Consider the following 14600-nt stretch of genomic DNA (forward strand, 5'->3'; position numbering starts at 1 on the left):
GAAAGAGGAGTAAAGAAGAAGGTTAGAAGGGGGTAAGAAGAGAGGAGTGGGGGAAGAGAAGGGGAAGTGGGAAAGAGAAGGAGAGAAAGAACGAAGGAAGTAGGAGATGAGAGAGGAAGGAAGAGAAGGGGAGGAGAAGAAGAAAGGTTGGAGTAAAGGTAAAGGGTAAAAGAGCAGTCCCGAAAAAGTTAAAACTAAAAATGAAAGTTAAAAGAAAAGATGAATGAAAAATGATGAAAATGACTGTACATGTAAATGTGTTTATGGGAAATAAAAATTAAAAATTAAAAAAAAAAAGCTGCAGAACAAGGCAAACATTAAAATAAAATACGTCACTGAATATCGCAGATTTTTAAGGCTTCTTTAGGCTCAATTCACTGTCAGGCGGTTCTAAGAGGCTTACACAAGCCAAAATGGCAATATTAAAACATTAAAATAATGAGTATTATTATTCAACAACCAACCAGACCCATGTATATAAAGTTCAAGCCAATGGGGAAATCTGAACCGGTTTACTATTGGTTTGGTGGCCACCCATGCGCGCTGTGTGCGTGCATCCTCAGTTCGCACCAAAAGGAGGCTTGGAAAGGTAAGTAGAACAAGGGGGGGTAGGAAATCAGCTGTGGCGTCCAATCTTGGGGACCTTTTTAAAAACTTTTTTAAAGCAATTTTTACTACCGGTTCGGGCGAATAGGTAGTAAAAAATGCTTTTAAAAAGTAAAAAAAAAAAGGCTCCGACAATTACAGCTGTGCCGCGCGAGTGTCGGAATCTCTTTTTTTACTTTTTTAAAGCATTTTTTTACTACCGATTCACCCGAACCGGTAGTAAAAAAATGCTTAAAAAATAAAAAAAAAGTTCCGACGATCGCGCATCGCTCAGCTGATCGTCAGAAGTTTTTTTTGACATTTTTTTACTACCAGTTCGGCGAACCACTAGCATTTTTTACTACCGGTTCAAGCGAACCGGCCCAAACCGGTAGCATTTCACCCCTGGTTCAAGCTACTCTATTGTTCTCTGCCTCTTATACAGGAATTTTCCCAGACTGGTAGTTTTCATATGATAACTACTAAAGCCCTAAGCATTCAGAAAGGGTCAGACCTAGCTGTCTTGTGTTTACATAGTGTCCAGGTGTATTCTGTGCTTCAGCCCTCCCAGCCAAGATGGCTGCTCTCCAGTGTCAACTCGCAAAGCATCCCTGGCCTGCTCTCGAGTTGCCGTAGGCCAGGGGGAATGGGAAACCGGCAAAATGGCACAGCAGTCAAAGACAGATGCACATTCCATGCTTATCTCTCTCAAGGCTGTATCCCAGGGTTACCTTCAGCAGCCAAGGGGAGTGACCTCTACAACCCATGAAATTGCTCCGCTGGCAAATGTGATTGATGACACACCCTGAGGGAAGGGGGGTAAACAGGGTCATAATTGGAACATAAATTACGTAGGGTTGGAGCTGGCTTCATTTGGGAATGTGCCGACATGAAGCTCCTAATAAATAACTGGATTTCTTTTGAAGCTTGGCTCGAGACTCATGATTTAATTAGGGCATCCTGCATCATTAAAACTATCAAAGATAGCTAGGAAAGGAGCAACGTACAGCGGGGTGAAGATGAAATAATCTCTTAATCCACTAATCACCTCCAATATGGAACGCCTCCATCCAGGACCCCAGGCCAATTGGCAGAGTCAGGTTTTAAGGCTTCTCCTAAAAGGCCAAGAGGCTGGGGTCGGATCTCACCTCAAGGGGCACTCCTAATACCGTTTTTCAAAATAATGGTTGGGATAGATTACCTATGGTGCAGCAAATGTAATACACGGAGGAAGAGCTGGTTTGCACATCAAATCTGTTGCAGTACGCAACCAGGAGACCTTAAAAAAACAAAAACACACCAAAAAAAAAACACCCAAAATGAAAGACAGATCAGAGAGATTTTGTCAGGAACAAAATGATGTCATCAAAACAACAGGACTACACAATTAAGACCACAATTGAGCCCCAAAATTGATGTTGTTAAATGAGAAATTTGTTAAGTGAGTTTTGTCCCATTTTACGCCTTTTCTTGCCACATTTGTTAAGCGCATCACAGAGGTTTAGGAGAGCTGTAAATTTCATTATGCATGCTCATAATGAATCATAATAAAATGATTTTATTATGAGCATAATGCTCATAATAAAATTATGCTCCCATAATTTTAACCTGGGGTCTATGAGTGCTTATAAATACCCTTGGACTAAGCAATAACTCTGTATGTAGATTTTGGGAGGGGGGAACTAGATAGCACTGGCTTCTATTTCTAATTTTTCAGTCCCCCCCCCCCCGCTTTATTTGTCTTTTCTGCCTTTCGTAAGTAAATAAATAAATATTTCAACATCTACTTGGAAATCTGGCTGCAAATTATTGTTCTGGCAGTGGGGCCCACAGAATTCTATGGGTTGCATTTACCTATATTAGAATTTACTCTGCAGATCAGTGGTGGGTTTCAAAAAATTTTACTACCGGTTCTGGGGGTGTGGCTTGGTGGGCGTGACTTGGTGGGTGTGGCTGGGTAAAGATACGGCAAAATCTCCATTCCCACCCCACTCCAGGGGAAGGTTACTGCAAAATCCCCATTTCCTCCTGATCAACTGGGACTTGGGAGGCAGAGAGTAGACGGGGGCGGGGCCAGACAGAATTTTTACTACTGGTTCTCCGAACTATTCAAAATTTCCGCTACCGGTTCTCCAGAATTGGTCAGAACCTGCTGAAACCCACTTCTGCTGCAGATGCTCTGTTACAATAATTTTTATACTTTTTGAGAAAAAACAGTGAAACCAGAAGAGTAAACTCGGTCTCTCTCTTCCATGCAATACATGTATAGGGTGTGTTTGTGTGAACAAAATGGCTTAGAAACCGGGAAACGTGCTATATGTGGACCGAAAATGTCCCACACGGTCATTATATGAAGAATTCTTTCCCTGTGTTGCCCGAAGCACCATGTTTAGGTTAGCAATAGCACTTAGATTATGTACCGCTTCACAGTGCTTTACAGCCATCTCTAAGCTGTTTATAGAGTCAGCATAATTGCCCCCAACAATCTGGGTCCTCGTTTTACCGACCTTGGAAGGATGGAAGGCTGAGTCAACCCATAGTTTAAAGCAGGGATGGGATTGAAAGATTTTAGCAACCGGTTCCCTACCCAGTTGCTGGGTGGACGTGGCCATGGGGGCGTGGCCTACTCAGCCTCCTGCACCATGGGGGGGGGGTTTGCCCTCCCCAGGCTCCGGAGGCTTTCCTCAAGCTTTCGTGAGGGTGAAAACGGCCTCCCCTGGCCTCCAGTGGCCCTCCGGAGGCCAGAAACAGGTCCATTTCCACACTTCCGGTAGGCCCGTTTTTTGCCCTCCCAGAGCCTCCGCGTGGGCCCTGCACTTATTAGAATGATGAACGGGCCGTGTGGAGACTCCTGGGAGGGGTGGGATGGGCAGGGCCAGTCAGTCCTTGCAACTAGTGGTTCGGTGAACCAGATGTAAAATTAGCATCCGGTTTACTCAAACCAGTCTGAATCCCACAACTGGCTGAAAGAGATGCTTACCTGGAATAACAATATCACCAAATCCAAGTAATGAAAATGGCCTCATACACAACACTGCTGGTGACAAGTCCAACCTGGGCACCTTGAAGACCACGGGCAACTGAAAAACAGTGTTTTTTTTAAAAAAAAAAATCCTGTAAAACCAATCCAAAGGATGTTTCATGAAAAATAAAATTTAATCAGAATCCTCTCCTCATCTAGTTTACACAGAAAAAGTGCTAACATTCAGAGAACAGCAACCAAGAAGCAGAGTGCACAAAAAAGTACGATCAAACACAAACGCCACGGAGGAAACATCTGGATTTAGCAGACAGACACCACTGACAAATGATTTGATAAAATGAGGAGCCCCGGGAAATGAAGAAAAAAAGATTTTTTAGCCTGATCAAAATTGATAGGGCAACACTTAAGATCTAAATCCTGAAGAAAATTAACGTGGAGAGAAGAGATAATCAGGTGGGTTTTTTTCCCCTGCCCCAAAGAATATTGATTTTTGGTTTTTTTTTTATTTTTTGGAAGTAGGCCATTGTAAATCCATGGAACGTATCTTAAACACAATCCTTACTTTCTCATGAGGAGCTGACTGTTCAGCAGAGGCATCCATCAAGTTTCCATCACTCTAGGATCAAACCCAAGTCAACAAGCATTTAATACTTGGAAGAAAAAAGATTTTAAAAATGGCTACATTTTGTAAGCAGTTCATATTGGAATATTAAGGGCAATATCCAAGCACACTTTATACTTTATAGGCCAGTCCTATATTCGCTTTCTCTCTCCCCAAAAATTTAAGACAATGTTTCTTAACCTTGGCAACTTGGAAGATGGGTGGGACTTCAACTCTCAGAATTCCCCAGCCGGAAATTCTGGAAGTTGAAGTCCGTGCATTTTTAGGTTGCCAAGGTTGACAGATACTGTTTTTAAGAGGTCTCTAAGATGCTTTCAGCATGTTTATGTACAACAAGTGCAATATGATAAATGTAACCCAACCTGTGGAAACAGAAGCTACTGTTTTTTTCAAAAGATTTAATATGCCTACCTTTTCACTGCTTTCAAGCGGTCCAAGTGCCACTTCAACCATGATGCTTTCTCCACTCTGAAAGTTTGAAAAAAGAATACGGATGCTGAAACGTTTGTTCTGGAAATACTTAAAATATTAGGCATTTAAAAGTCAATGCATTTTTTTTTCAGCATTTTTCATTTTTTGGGGCCAGAACACTCCTTGGCAAACTCATATAAAATGGAATGAATCAGGGAACCATGATGGTTCATAATCCAATAAAGATTAACATGAGATGAGGACACTTTCAAAATAAAAAAAGCAAAATCAGAACAAACTTGAGAACCCAGTTGGTTCTATGTGGGAACCAACCCACAGTGTTCTTGCAGGAAATGCCAGCTGCAAGTGTATTTCACAAACTTATTAGAAACAAGCATCAAACTGGGCTGATTTAATGCCATTTCCATCGGGTCAGAAAAATGAAACATAAATCAAAACACCGAAAAGCACATGAAGCCTAAGCACATATTTTAAAATAAAATAAGCAGAAGGTTAAAAAAAGTAGATATGCAAATGTTTCTACGATAAATAAAATAATGGACTTTTTTTTTTTTGTCTCTATATTTTGAGAATTGGACTACTGGATTGAAATAAATTGTTTGGCATGTTTAAAAGTCCCAGGAATTAAGAGTCTGGGATATTATGTGGTTCACTTTATCAAGACCTTATTCTAATTTAATGGCATCACAGTGCCACACAAAGGCAACTGGTGGCATTAAACAACAGCCAATATTCTACAGCTAGTCCTTGACTTAAGACCTCAAATTGGGTCCAGAATTTCTGTTGCTAAGCAAGTCACCCACAATTTTGTGATCTTCCCCCCCATCCCCACCCCGTGGTTGTTAAGCAAGTAACTTGTTAAGTGAATTGTGCGTCATTAAGCAAATTCCAGGTTTACCCATTGACTTTGCTTGCCAGATGTTGACTGGAAAGATCACAATTGGTGTTCACAAAACTCTGGGATGCTGCAACCATGATAAATACTTGTACACTTAAAACTTTCACTGTATTGGAGCATATTTTTCATAAAAACACTAAAACGCCAAAAATCGAACCCACTCTGCATGTTGAAAAGAATTGTTATAAAACCTGCATACTTACTTTTGTAATGTAAGGTGTGATGAAGACAAAAAACACATCATATAAAAGAAGGAGACCTAGGAGAATCACACATGACTAGAGAACAAAGAACAGGTGTTTATTTTTTAAACAAAACAAAAAACAAAACAAAACAAAATGTATGCAAAAGCCTTTCAAACTTAAAAAACATTCATTCCATATTTGGAGTTTCTGTTTCTTTTCCGTGGTCTTTCTAATAGTGGCCATAAACAGCTGCATAAATACAAATTCTTTGGACATAGAATAAACAGACTACAATCAAGGTTATCTTGTCCAGTGTATTCAATGGGTTAACTTTAAGTACCGTTTACTCTAGATTTAGCCCAAAGATTGTGATTCAGTAAAAAAAACAAACCAATCAGAAAACAGATTACATAGCGAGTTGATTTTTAAAAAAGGAAACTGTAAGATATATATATATATTATAATTACTATTAATCTATTTCTAATTAATTAATTAATCTAATTCTGCCAACCTAGCAGTTCGAAAGCATGTTAAAAAAAATGCAAGAAGAAAAATTAGGAAGGTAACAGTGTTCCTTGCGCCTTTGGGGTTGAGTCATGCCGGCCACATGACCACAGAGACGTCTTCGGACACTGCTGGCTCTTCAGTTTTGAAACAGAGATGAGCACCGCCCCCTAGAGTCAGGAATGACTAGCACATATGTGCGAGGGGAACCTTTACCTTAATATGTATATATATAATAAGTGTTTTTCTATCGAGGCACCTGGTCTACCTCAGCATGTGGGAGGGAGCATACTGCATCCCTTTCGCCTTTCAGGTCCAATCCAGGAGCCCTCAAGAAGTCGCATTCACGACAAACTATTTTATACCAAATGTGTATGTCGCTGATAAAGATTTATTTCTTTATCAACGAAATATAAATTTGATATATATATATATATATATATATATATATATATATATATATATATATATATATATATATATATATAAATATATATATATATAAATATATAAATATATATATATATATATATATATATCAAATTTATATTTCGTTGATAAAGAAATAAATCTTTATCAGCGACATATATATATATGTTTATGTAAGTTTTCACGGGTATGTATGTGTGTATAGTTAATATTTCGGGTTTCTTCCCGTGTAATTGTGGATATATCCCTAAACCCCCTTTTAGAAACCCGAAATATTAACTATACACACTTCGGCCTTGTACACCAGTCTGATGATGACGAATGAGACTTCGTTGAAACGTCGCCAAGGTACTTCCAATTTTACGCGGGACAAAACCCGAATAACCAAAGACCTACATACAAATACCCGCGCAGTATGCTCCCTCCCATATTGGGGCAAACCAGGTGCTTCGACAGAAATACACACACACACACTTAATCTATTTTTTTTTTAAAAAATAAAAAATCCCACAGAGCCCTGCTATCACTTTCAAATGTATGTTCAGATTTTCAAATCAACAATAGAAATTTTGTTTTTGCTCTTATAAGTGATATATTATTTCAATATAACGCAATGATTGTATGCCTCTCTGTTTGATAGCTATTAACAATGGCTGAAAACACATTTCTTTCCTCAGCCTTACTGCCTGTATTAAGAGCAGCTGAAATCCAGCACCTCTCTAACATATTTTGTCAAAGAAAGTTAACTGTAACGGGGAAAATCTTCCCGAGTTGCACTGAAGACAAAATTTAAGACGACGGCTGAGTGGCAGATTAAAATACTCCCTTTTCCTTCACTCTATCATTTACTGTGTCGGTAGAAGTTTAGCTAAATAAGTTACTGTACCTTGAAGTTGGGCATTTTGAGTGTTTTAATAAAGTTCAGACAGAAAGAAATTCCCAGGATGTTTTGTAAAATCCAAGCCCAGCTAAAATAAAATAATAAAAAAAAAGGTTATGTGTTAATCACAGGAACAAGAATGCTACATACACTTGTTCAAACTTCAGATATAATCCTCAACATAATGAATAAGGGATAATGTTCCTCTGAGCGTAACAGCACAGGCTTCCAAATAAATATACACACAGAAGGGTTGGGCAAGTGAAGAACTTACTGTCATTTAAAACAGGGGTCCCCAACCCCCAGTCCCTGGACTGGCACTGGGCCAGGCATGCCAGCAACAGGGTTGCACAAACAAGAGAGGTCCCATCTGCGAGATGCGGGCAGCATGAAAACCACACTCCCGCCAGTCCGCAGAAAAGGTTTTCCCCATGGAACCAGTCCCTGGTACCCAAAAGGTTTGGTGCCACTGATCTAAAACTAGGTTATCAAAAAGAGAAAACTTGATCCTTCTCACTGGTGACTCAGCCCTGCTGTTCTGACTTAGGCTTCCCCAGCAGCACGAAGCCGAGTCCTCGTCCCAATAAACCCCTTTTATATAATTTACAGTGAATTCCTCTCCAGCAAAGTCTTTCCTCTCTCACAGTCTTTCAAGATAGTTCACAATTACCGACCTTTATCAGGCTTGGAGAGTGGCCAGGCTGATATCTTTCAGATGCCGCAATACTTGGCAAGAATGCGGGAATGAACTAATTGTCTCCTGTAAAGACCCCTCCCCTTTCGCTCCTCTTTTATTCCCTCTGGGAGGGGCCATTCACCGTCCACCTGTGCCTTTACTCCCTAGTCGACCCTTGTTCTTTAGCTGTTACCTTCATCTGGCAGCTCTGCGCATGCACGCAGTGGGAACAGGCTCCAGCTGTTCGTCTGCCTCACTGATGTCTGACTCCAAAGGCAGCTGATAACTGGCATACGGCCCTGGCCCCCTCTCTGCCTCCGCCACAGAGCCCTCATCAGAGCCTTCCTCAGACTCCAGGACTGGCCCACGTTCCTCCCCAACCTCCTCACTGTCCAAATCTGCTGCCAGATCCGCTGACCACTGGTGATTGGCCCAAAGTCACCCAGCTGGCTTTCATGCCTAAGGCGGGACTAGAATCCACGATCTCCTGGTGATTGGCCCAAAGTCACCCAGCTGGCTTTCATGCCTAAGGCAGGACTAGAACTCACAGTCTCCTGCTTTCTAGCCTGGTGTTTTAAACCACTAGACCAGTGGTTTTCAACCTGTGGGTCGGGACCCCTTTCGGGGTCCAATGACCCTTTCACAGGGGTCGCCTAAGACCATCGGAAAACACATATTTTCAATAGTCTTAGGAATAATTTTATGGTTGGGGGTCACCACAACATGAGGAACTGTATTAAAGGGTCGCGGCATTAGGAAGGTTGAGACCCACTGCACTAGACCAAACTGGCTCTCATTCTTCACTTACCTATCCTCGTTCCGAAACACAGCCCAGGTAATGGACAGCGCTAAGCAAAACAGAAAGAGGAAAACAAGTCTCACTTCAAGGGCGCGATTCCAGCATGGAAACCTAAAACAATACAGTTAACAACAACACATCAGCATTGCAAATACAGGATGCACAGAACATTTTCCAGTAACAAAGGCAAGCCTTGCTTAATTCAGTATTACACTCAGCAAATTTCATTCGTTTTTTTTTCTCCCACGCTTCCATCTAAGATGTAAGTTATACTGAAACGAAGCAAAGAATATCAGTATATTCTGACAGTATAACCTCTATAACTGTCTGGTTTGATTCTGCAACCCAACAAGGCAGACACAGACTTCAGAGGATAATTAGAACTGCAGAAAAAACAATGGCTACCAACCTGCCTTCCATTGAGGACCTGCATACTGCAAGAGTCAAAAAGAGGGTTGTGAAAATATCTACAGACCCCTCGCATCCTGGACATAAATTGTTTCAACTCCTACACTCAAAACGATGCTATAGAGCACTGCACACCAGAACTACTAGACACAAGAACAGTTTTTTCCCGAACACCATCACTCTGCTAAATAAATAATTCCCTCAATACTGTCAAACTATTCATTGAGTCTGCACTACTATTAATCTTCTCATCGTTCCTATCACCCATCTCCTCCCATTTATGACTGTATGACTGTAACCTTGTTGCTGGTATCCTTACAATTTATATTGATTGTTTTCTAGTATGATTCGATTGCTTATTTGTACCCTATGACTATCATGAAGTGTTGTACCTTATGATTCTTGATGAATGTATCTTGTCTTTTTATGTACACTGAGAGCTTATGCACCAAAGACAAATTCCTTGTGTGTCCAATCACACTTGGCCAATAAAGAATTCTATTCTATTCAACTGTAAGATGGCTGGCGTCTAAATTTAATAAATAAAAATGAAGGGCTGGCTTTGCATTGAGATATCACAGTGAACATATCACTATTTCCTTGTCATTATGGATATGGAGACTTCCCAGGCAGCCATACTGATTTTATTATATAAGTTTTTTTTGTTTTTTTTTAAACTGGCTGTTCTCTCAGGTCTTGTGGTAGGGAGATTACAGAGCCTTGAGTGGGCTGCTTGTTGTTTTATTTGTCTGGACAATTTTCTTTATTGTTTCCTCATGTTAATTCTGGAGTCATGTGGCTTCTATGTCTACTGAACAAACACATAAATAAATACCTTCAGACACCTGTGATCCCCAGGCTGCTCCTTGACTAATTCTGAGTCATTCTTTTCACGGCTTTCTATAAACTAATACTTGATCCCATCTATCTTTGCAAAATATGTTCTTAACATTTATTTATTTTCTCTCCCCCCCCCTCCCCCAGCTTTCTGATCCCTCGAGTTCCTACTTGGGCTCGAACAGATTCAGATCTAGTCTTTCTCTGCCAGGAGATGTTTTTCTCAATCTCTTGAAGTTCCTCCATAAATTAAAGAGATCCTTGGTGCCAGTGGTGGAATTCAAATTTTTTTACTACTGGTTCTGTGGCCGTGGCTTGGTGGGCGTGGCAGGGGAAGGATACTGCAAAATCTCCATTCCTCCCTACTCCAGGAGGAAGGATATTGCAAAATCTCCATTCCCTCCCCATTCTGGGGTCAGCCAGAGGTGGTATTTACCGGTTCTCCGAACTACTCAAAATTTCCGCTACTGGTTCTCCAGAACCTGTCAGAACCTGCTGAATAGCACACCCTCTCTGGGCTTGCTTTCTTGCAGATGTTTCATTACCCAACTAGGTATCATCATCAATGCTAGAAGGGTGACCTAGTTGGCAATGAAACAACTGCAAGAAAACAACCAAGCTCAGAGAGCATCAAGTACCCCATAATTCAACCCTGAGCTACAAATATTCTCTTCTATTGGTAAATTAAGGAGAAAACCAGGATTAGCCACATGGGAGTTATTAGGTCAAAAGCCCAGATCACTTGTTGCCAGTTGTTAAGCAGGCAATCAGTGGACCTGCCTACCAGATATTCCTCAATCAGGTTCCTTCTGGATCCATAAGATCCCTGGAACGTGCCATTTTAATTGGACCACAGAGTTCACAGATTAATCTCCTGTGGACCTGGAAGTGAAAACTGCAAGGTGCCAGCTGGTACACTTTCCACAAAGGTAAAGGTTCCCCTCACACATATGTGCTAGTCGTTCCCGACTCTAGGGGGTGGTGCTCATCTCCGTTTCAAAGCCGAAGAGCCAGCGCTGTCTGAAGACGTCTCCGTGGTCATGTGGCCGGCATGACTAAACGCCAAAGGCGCACGGAACGCTGTTACCCTCCCACCAAAGGTGGTCCCTACTTTTCTACTTGCATTTTTTACGTGCTTTCGAACTGCTAGGTTGGCAGAAGCTGGGACAAGTAACAGAAGCTCAACCCATTATGCAGCACTAGGGATTCGAACCGCTGAACTGCCGACCTTTTGATCGTCAAGCTCAGCACCTTATCCACTGAGCCACCGCGTCCCCTTACACTTTCCATATCCATCACTAAATAACTGACCTGCGGTCTGATCAATTGGAGGCCAAATCGAGATTTCACTGTGACTTAATTTTGATCAGCAAAAGGAAAAAATATTTTTATCGCCTTTTAAAAAGTCATATATAATAAAGCACTTTACCTGCATTGTCCATAAGGTATATTTTTCAGTAGGGCAGAGAGACAGGCGTACATGCTCGAAACAGATGCTACGCAGAATATGGCAATGACCACATACACTAGACAAGAAGGGAAAACAAGGAGGAGGACATGGTTACAAACCAACCACTAGAACCAACCGACTATCAATCTTTCAGTAACGGGGAAGGGAGATTCATATAAAAATGGATACAGGTAATCCTCATTTAGCAACCACCACTGGACCAACTCAAGTCATTAAGCGAAGCACTCGCTAAGTAAAAGCACGCCTATTACTTCAGCACTCCTTCTCTTTGCAGATCAGCGAAGGTCATAAAGATGAGGATTGTTCGCAAAGTTAATTTTTCATCCCCGTCGTTAACTGTGAACAGTTGTCCAAGGCACTCACTAAATAAGGACTAGCTATGCAGAGGTATCTATTCCTCTTCTTGCTTTCTAAGCTGCCTTTATCCATTTTCTTAAGGAAGTGTCCTGTATCACATTCAGACACACATTTCTGTCTCCATGGCTTATAGCCAGCCTACACAAGGCTATTGTAAAGTAAAGGTAAAGGTTCCCCTTGCACATATATGCTAGTCATTCCCAACTCTAGGGGGCGGTGCTCATCTCCGCTTCAAAGCCAAAGAGCCAGCACTGTCCGAAGACGTCTCCGTGGTCATGTGGCCGGCATGACTAAATGGCGAAGGTGCATGGAATGCTGTTACCTTCCCACCAAAGGTGGTCCCTATTTTTCTACTTGCATTTTTTACGTGCTTTCAAACTGCTAGGTTAGCAGAAGCTGGGACAAATAACGGGAGCTCACCCCATTACGTGGCACTAGGGATTTGAACCGCTGAACTGCCAACCTTTCTGATCGACAAGCTCAGTGTCTTAGCCACTGAGCCACTGCATCCCTTAAGGCTGTTGTACAAGTGCCTAAAACGTGCTTGTAAAATCAGTTTGGGATCGTGAAAAAATCTGCCTAAATTGCATTGGGGAAGATTTGCTGTTTTGAATGTCCATAATACTTTTGGCATGCCCAAGCTGTCTCAGGAAGTAACTAAGGCCAAAATCCATCTTTGTAACACATATTTTAAATATCAAAGGCATTCCAGTATGCAGGGCCCTGTGGATAGAGATCTAGCAATCCAGCAACAGGTTTTCCCTTCCAATCCCAGGCTAAATAAATGCTCTCTTTTTTTTTTTTTACCGAGCCATTTGTAGAAGAAATACATCAAGACCAGCATAATGCAGCAGCAGGACACAAATATGACCACAGTCAAAGGGGTTAAAGTAAGAGTTTCTTCATCCGATAATGATTCATTGCTTCCGGGGTTGGGGCCTCGTTTCAGCTTCTCACTGGGTGAACAAGAAAGCAGCACTTAGGAAATTGCCACAGAGGATGACTTCTTTGAGCAACTTTGCCCTGGTGCTCCTGTAATTCTTGACCAAAAAATGCACCCTCCCCAGTCTCTGTTCTTCAAAGACACGTTTTTTAAAATCTTTTTTTATCTTGGCTGTGTGTGAGCAGATGTTTGTGTACATTGCAGAGATACTCAAGGGATGGTGTGCGTTATTGCAATGCCTCTTCCAACACCTAGCTTTTTGGACCTATCTCGTAGCAGATTTATTCATTACATTTATTTGCTGCCCATTTGTTCTGACCCAGCTCCCCAAACATGACAAACCTTTGGGCGTGAACTCAAAAGATTCCTTTATTAGGAGTGCCGGCAGCCCCGGCAACAAGTTTCTCTCGCAGGCTAACAAATCTGGCCGGCTGGAAGATGAATAGTTGTTTGCCACATCTATTCATCTCCGCCCTCTGCCTTTTATCTCCAGAGTGAGAGTGGGGCTTCTCTAGCAGCAGTGGCTCTTCCTTCCCAAGGACCGGCCCATGGATTTCCACTGCTCTCCTCTCCTCTGCCTTCTGCGCATCAGGCACTGGACCCAGCTGTTCCTCCTCTTCCTCATCAGCCACCTCCAGACCTGGGGGCTGTTGACTCCCCATCTGAGGGTTGACGGATGGCCCAGGCTCTGCCTCTGTCTCTCCCTCTCTGCCAGTTCCATTCCCTCTTCCCTCTCGGAGCTCCCAGGTTGCCCTGATGCTGATCCTGACTCCCAAGCCTCCTCCTCTGATTCGGCTGCTGGAGGGGCCGGTGGTCAACAGGCCACACCACCATCTCATATGAAACCACTCTGGGCGATACCCATAGCTCCGTTCTTCCATTTACTTAAAGAACTGAGGCAGTGTGCAACGAATTTGCATGGAGAATGGAAGCCCAACCATTCACCGTCAGCTAACCGTCAGCTTTACAAATATTTTTTTGTATTACAGTAAAAAAAAAAAAATTAAACTCACAGCTCTGCCCTGCCACTCCAGTAGCCTCCAAGAGACACACAGAACATCGCGATTAGGAAAATGATCACCAAACTATAATCGAAGAGCGGTTGAGGGGGTACATATAATCCCACATTAACATTTCTTCCAAGAGTCTAAAAATTAGAAACCCGTCAGTTAGAAATGTTGGTTGAATATTAAGACATTGTTCCCCCCATTTGAATAACCCCATTCATAGCCACTTTGCCTTTGTTGGGCAACTAATTCATGGCAATTTAGAATCGGGAGAATCCAGTGGACAAGTATGATTTTAAAAAAAAATTAACTCTGCAAGCTTTACGAAGAAGTCGTGTAAAAAGCATTGAGGAAAAAACGGCTAAATATAAGACGGTTCTTAGCTACAAATAAAGTGTTGGCTATTTAAGAATATACACAGAAAAGTTGAGAAGTACATTCTCTGCCAAAAGACTTAAAAGAAAACTGATCAGGATGTTCTTAGTGCGGGGTTCTCAGCCATTCTGGATGCTGAAGTCCAAACATTTTAAAAATGCTAAAGTTGAAACCCAGCGCTCAAGAGGATTCTGCAACCAGCAAGGGT

At 41.9% G+C, this 14600-nt stretch overlaps 1 protein-coding gene across 2 annotated transcripts in view; it reads right to left on the reverse strand.

Annotated features, from left to right (window-relative positions):
• SPPL2A (signal peptide peptidase like 2A) overlaps positions 1-14600 on the reverse strand; it is a 37216-nt gene that overhangs the window by 11661 nt on the left and 10955 nt on the right. Inside the window, exons 5-14 of one of the 2 annotated variants that reach the window (XM_060693295.2) lie at positions 14024-14157; positions 12875-13023; positions 11669-11765; positions 9004-9105; positions 7526-7607; positions 5724-5798; positions 4602-4658; positions 4131-4184; positions 3566-3665; positions 1787-1864 (exon numbers count right to left, since the gene is read on the reverse strand). In XM_060693295.2, the coding sequence (XP_060549278.2) occupies positions 1787-1864; positions 3566-3665; positions 4131-4184; positions 4602-4658; positions 5724-5798; positions 7526-7607; positions 9004-9105; positions 11669-11765; positions 12875-13023; positions 14024-14157 (928 nt within the window). The remainder of the gene's footprint in view (positions 1-1786; positions 1865-3565; positions 3666-4130; positions 4185-4601; positions 4659-5723; positions 5799-7525; positions 7608-9003; positions 9106-11668; positions 11766-12874; positions 13024-14023; positions 14158-14600) is intronic. The other variant, XM_060693296.2, reaches the window with a different exon arrangement.

This window comes from Pantherophis guttatus, chromosome 13 (assembly GCF_059756535.1).
Source record: "Pantherophis guttatus breed Tessera chromosome 13, ASM5975653v1, whole genome shotgun sequence".
NCBI lineage: Eukaryota > Metazoa > Chordata > Lepidosauria > Squamata > Colubridae > Pantherophis > Pantherophis guttatus.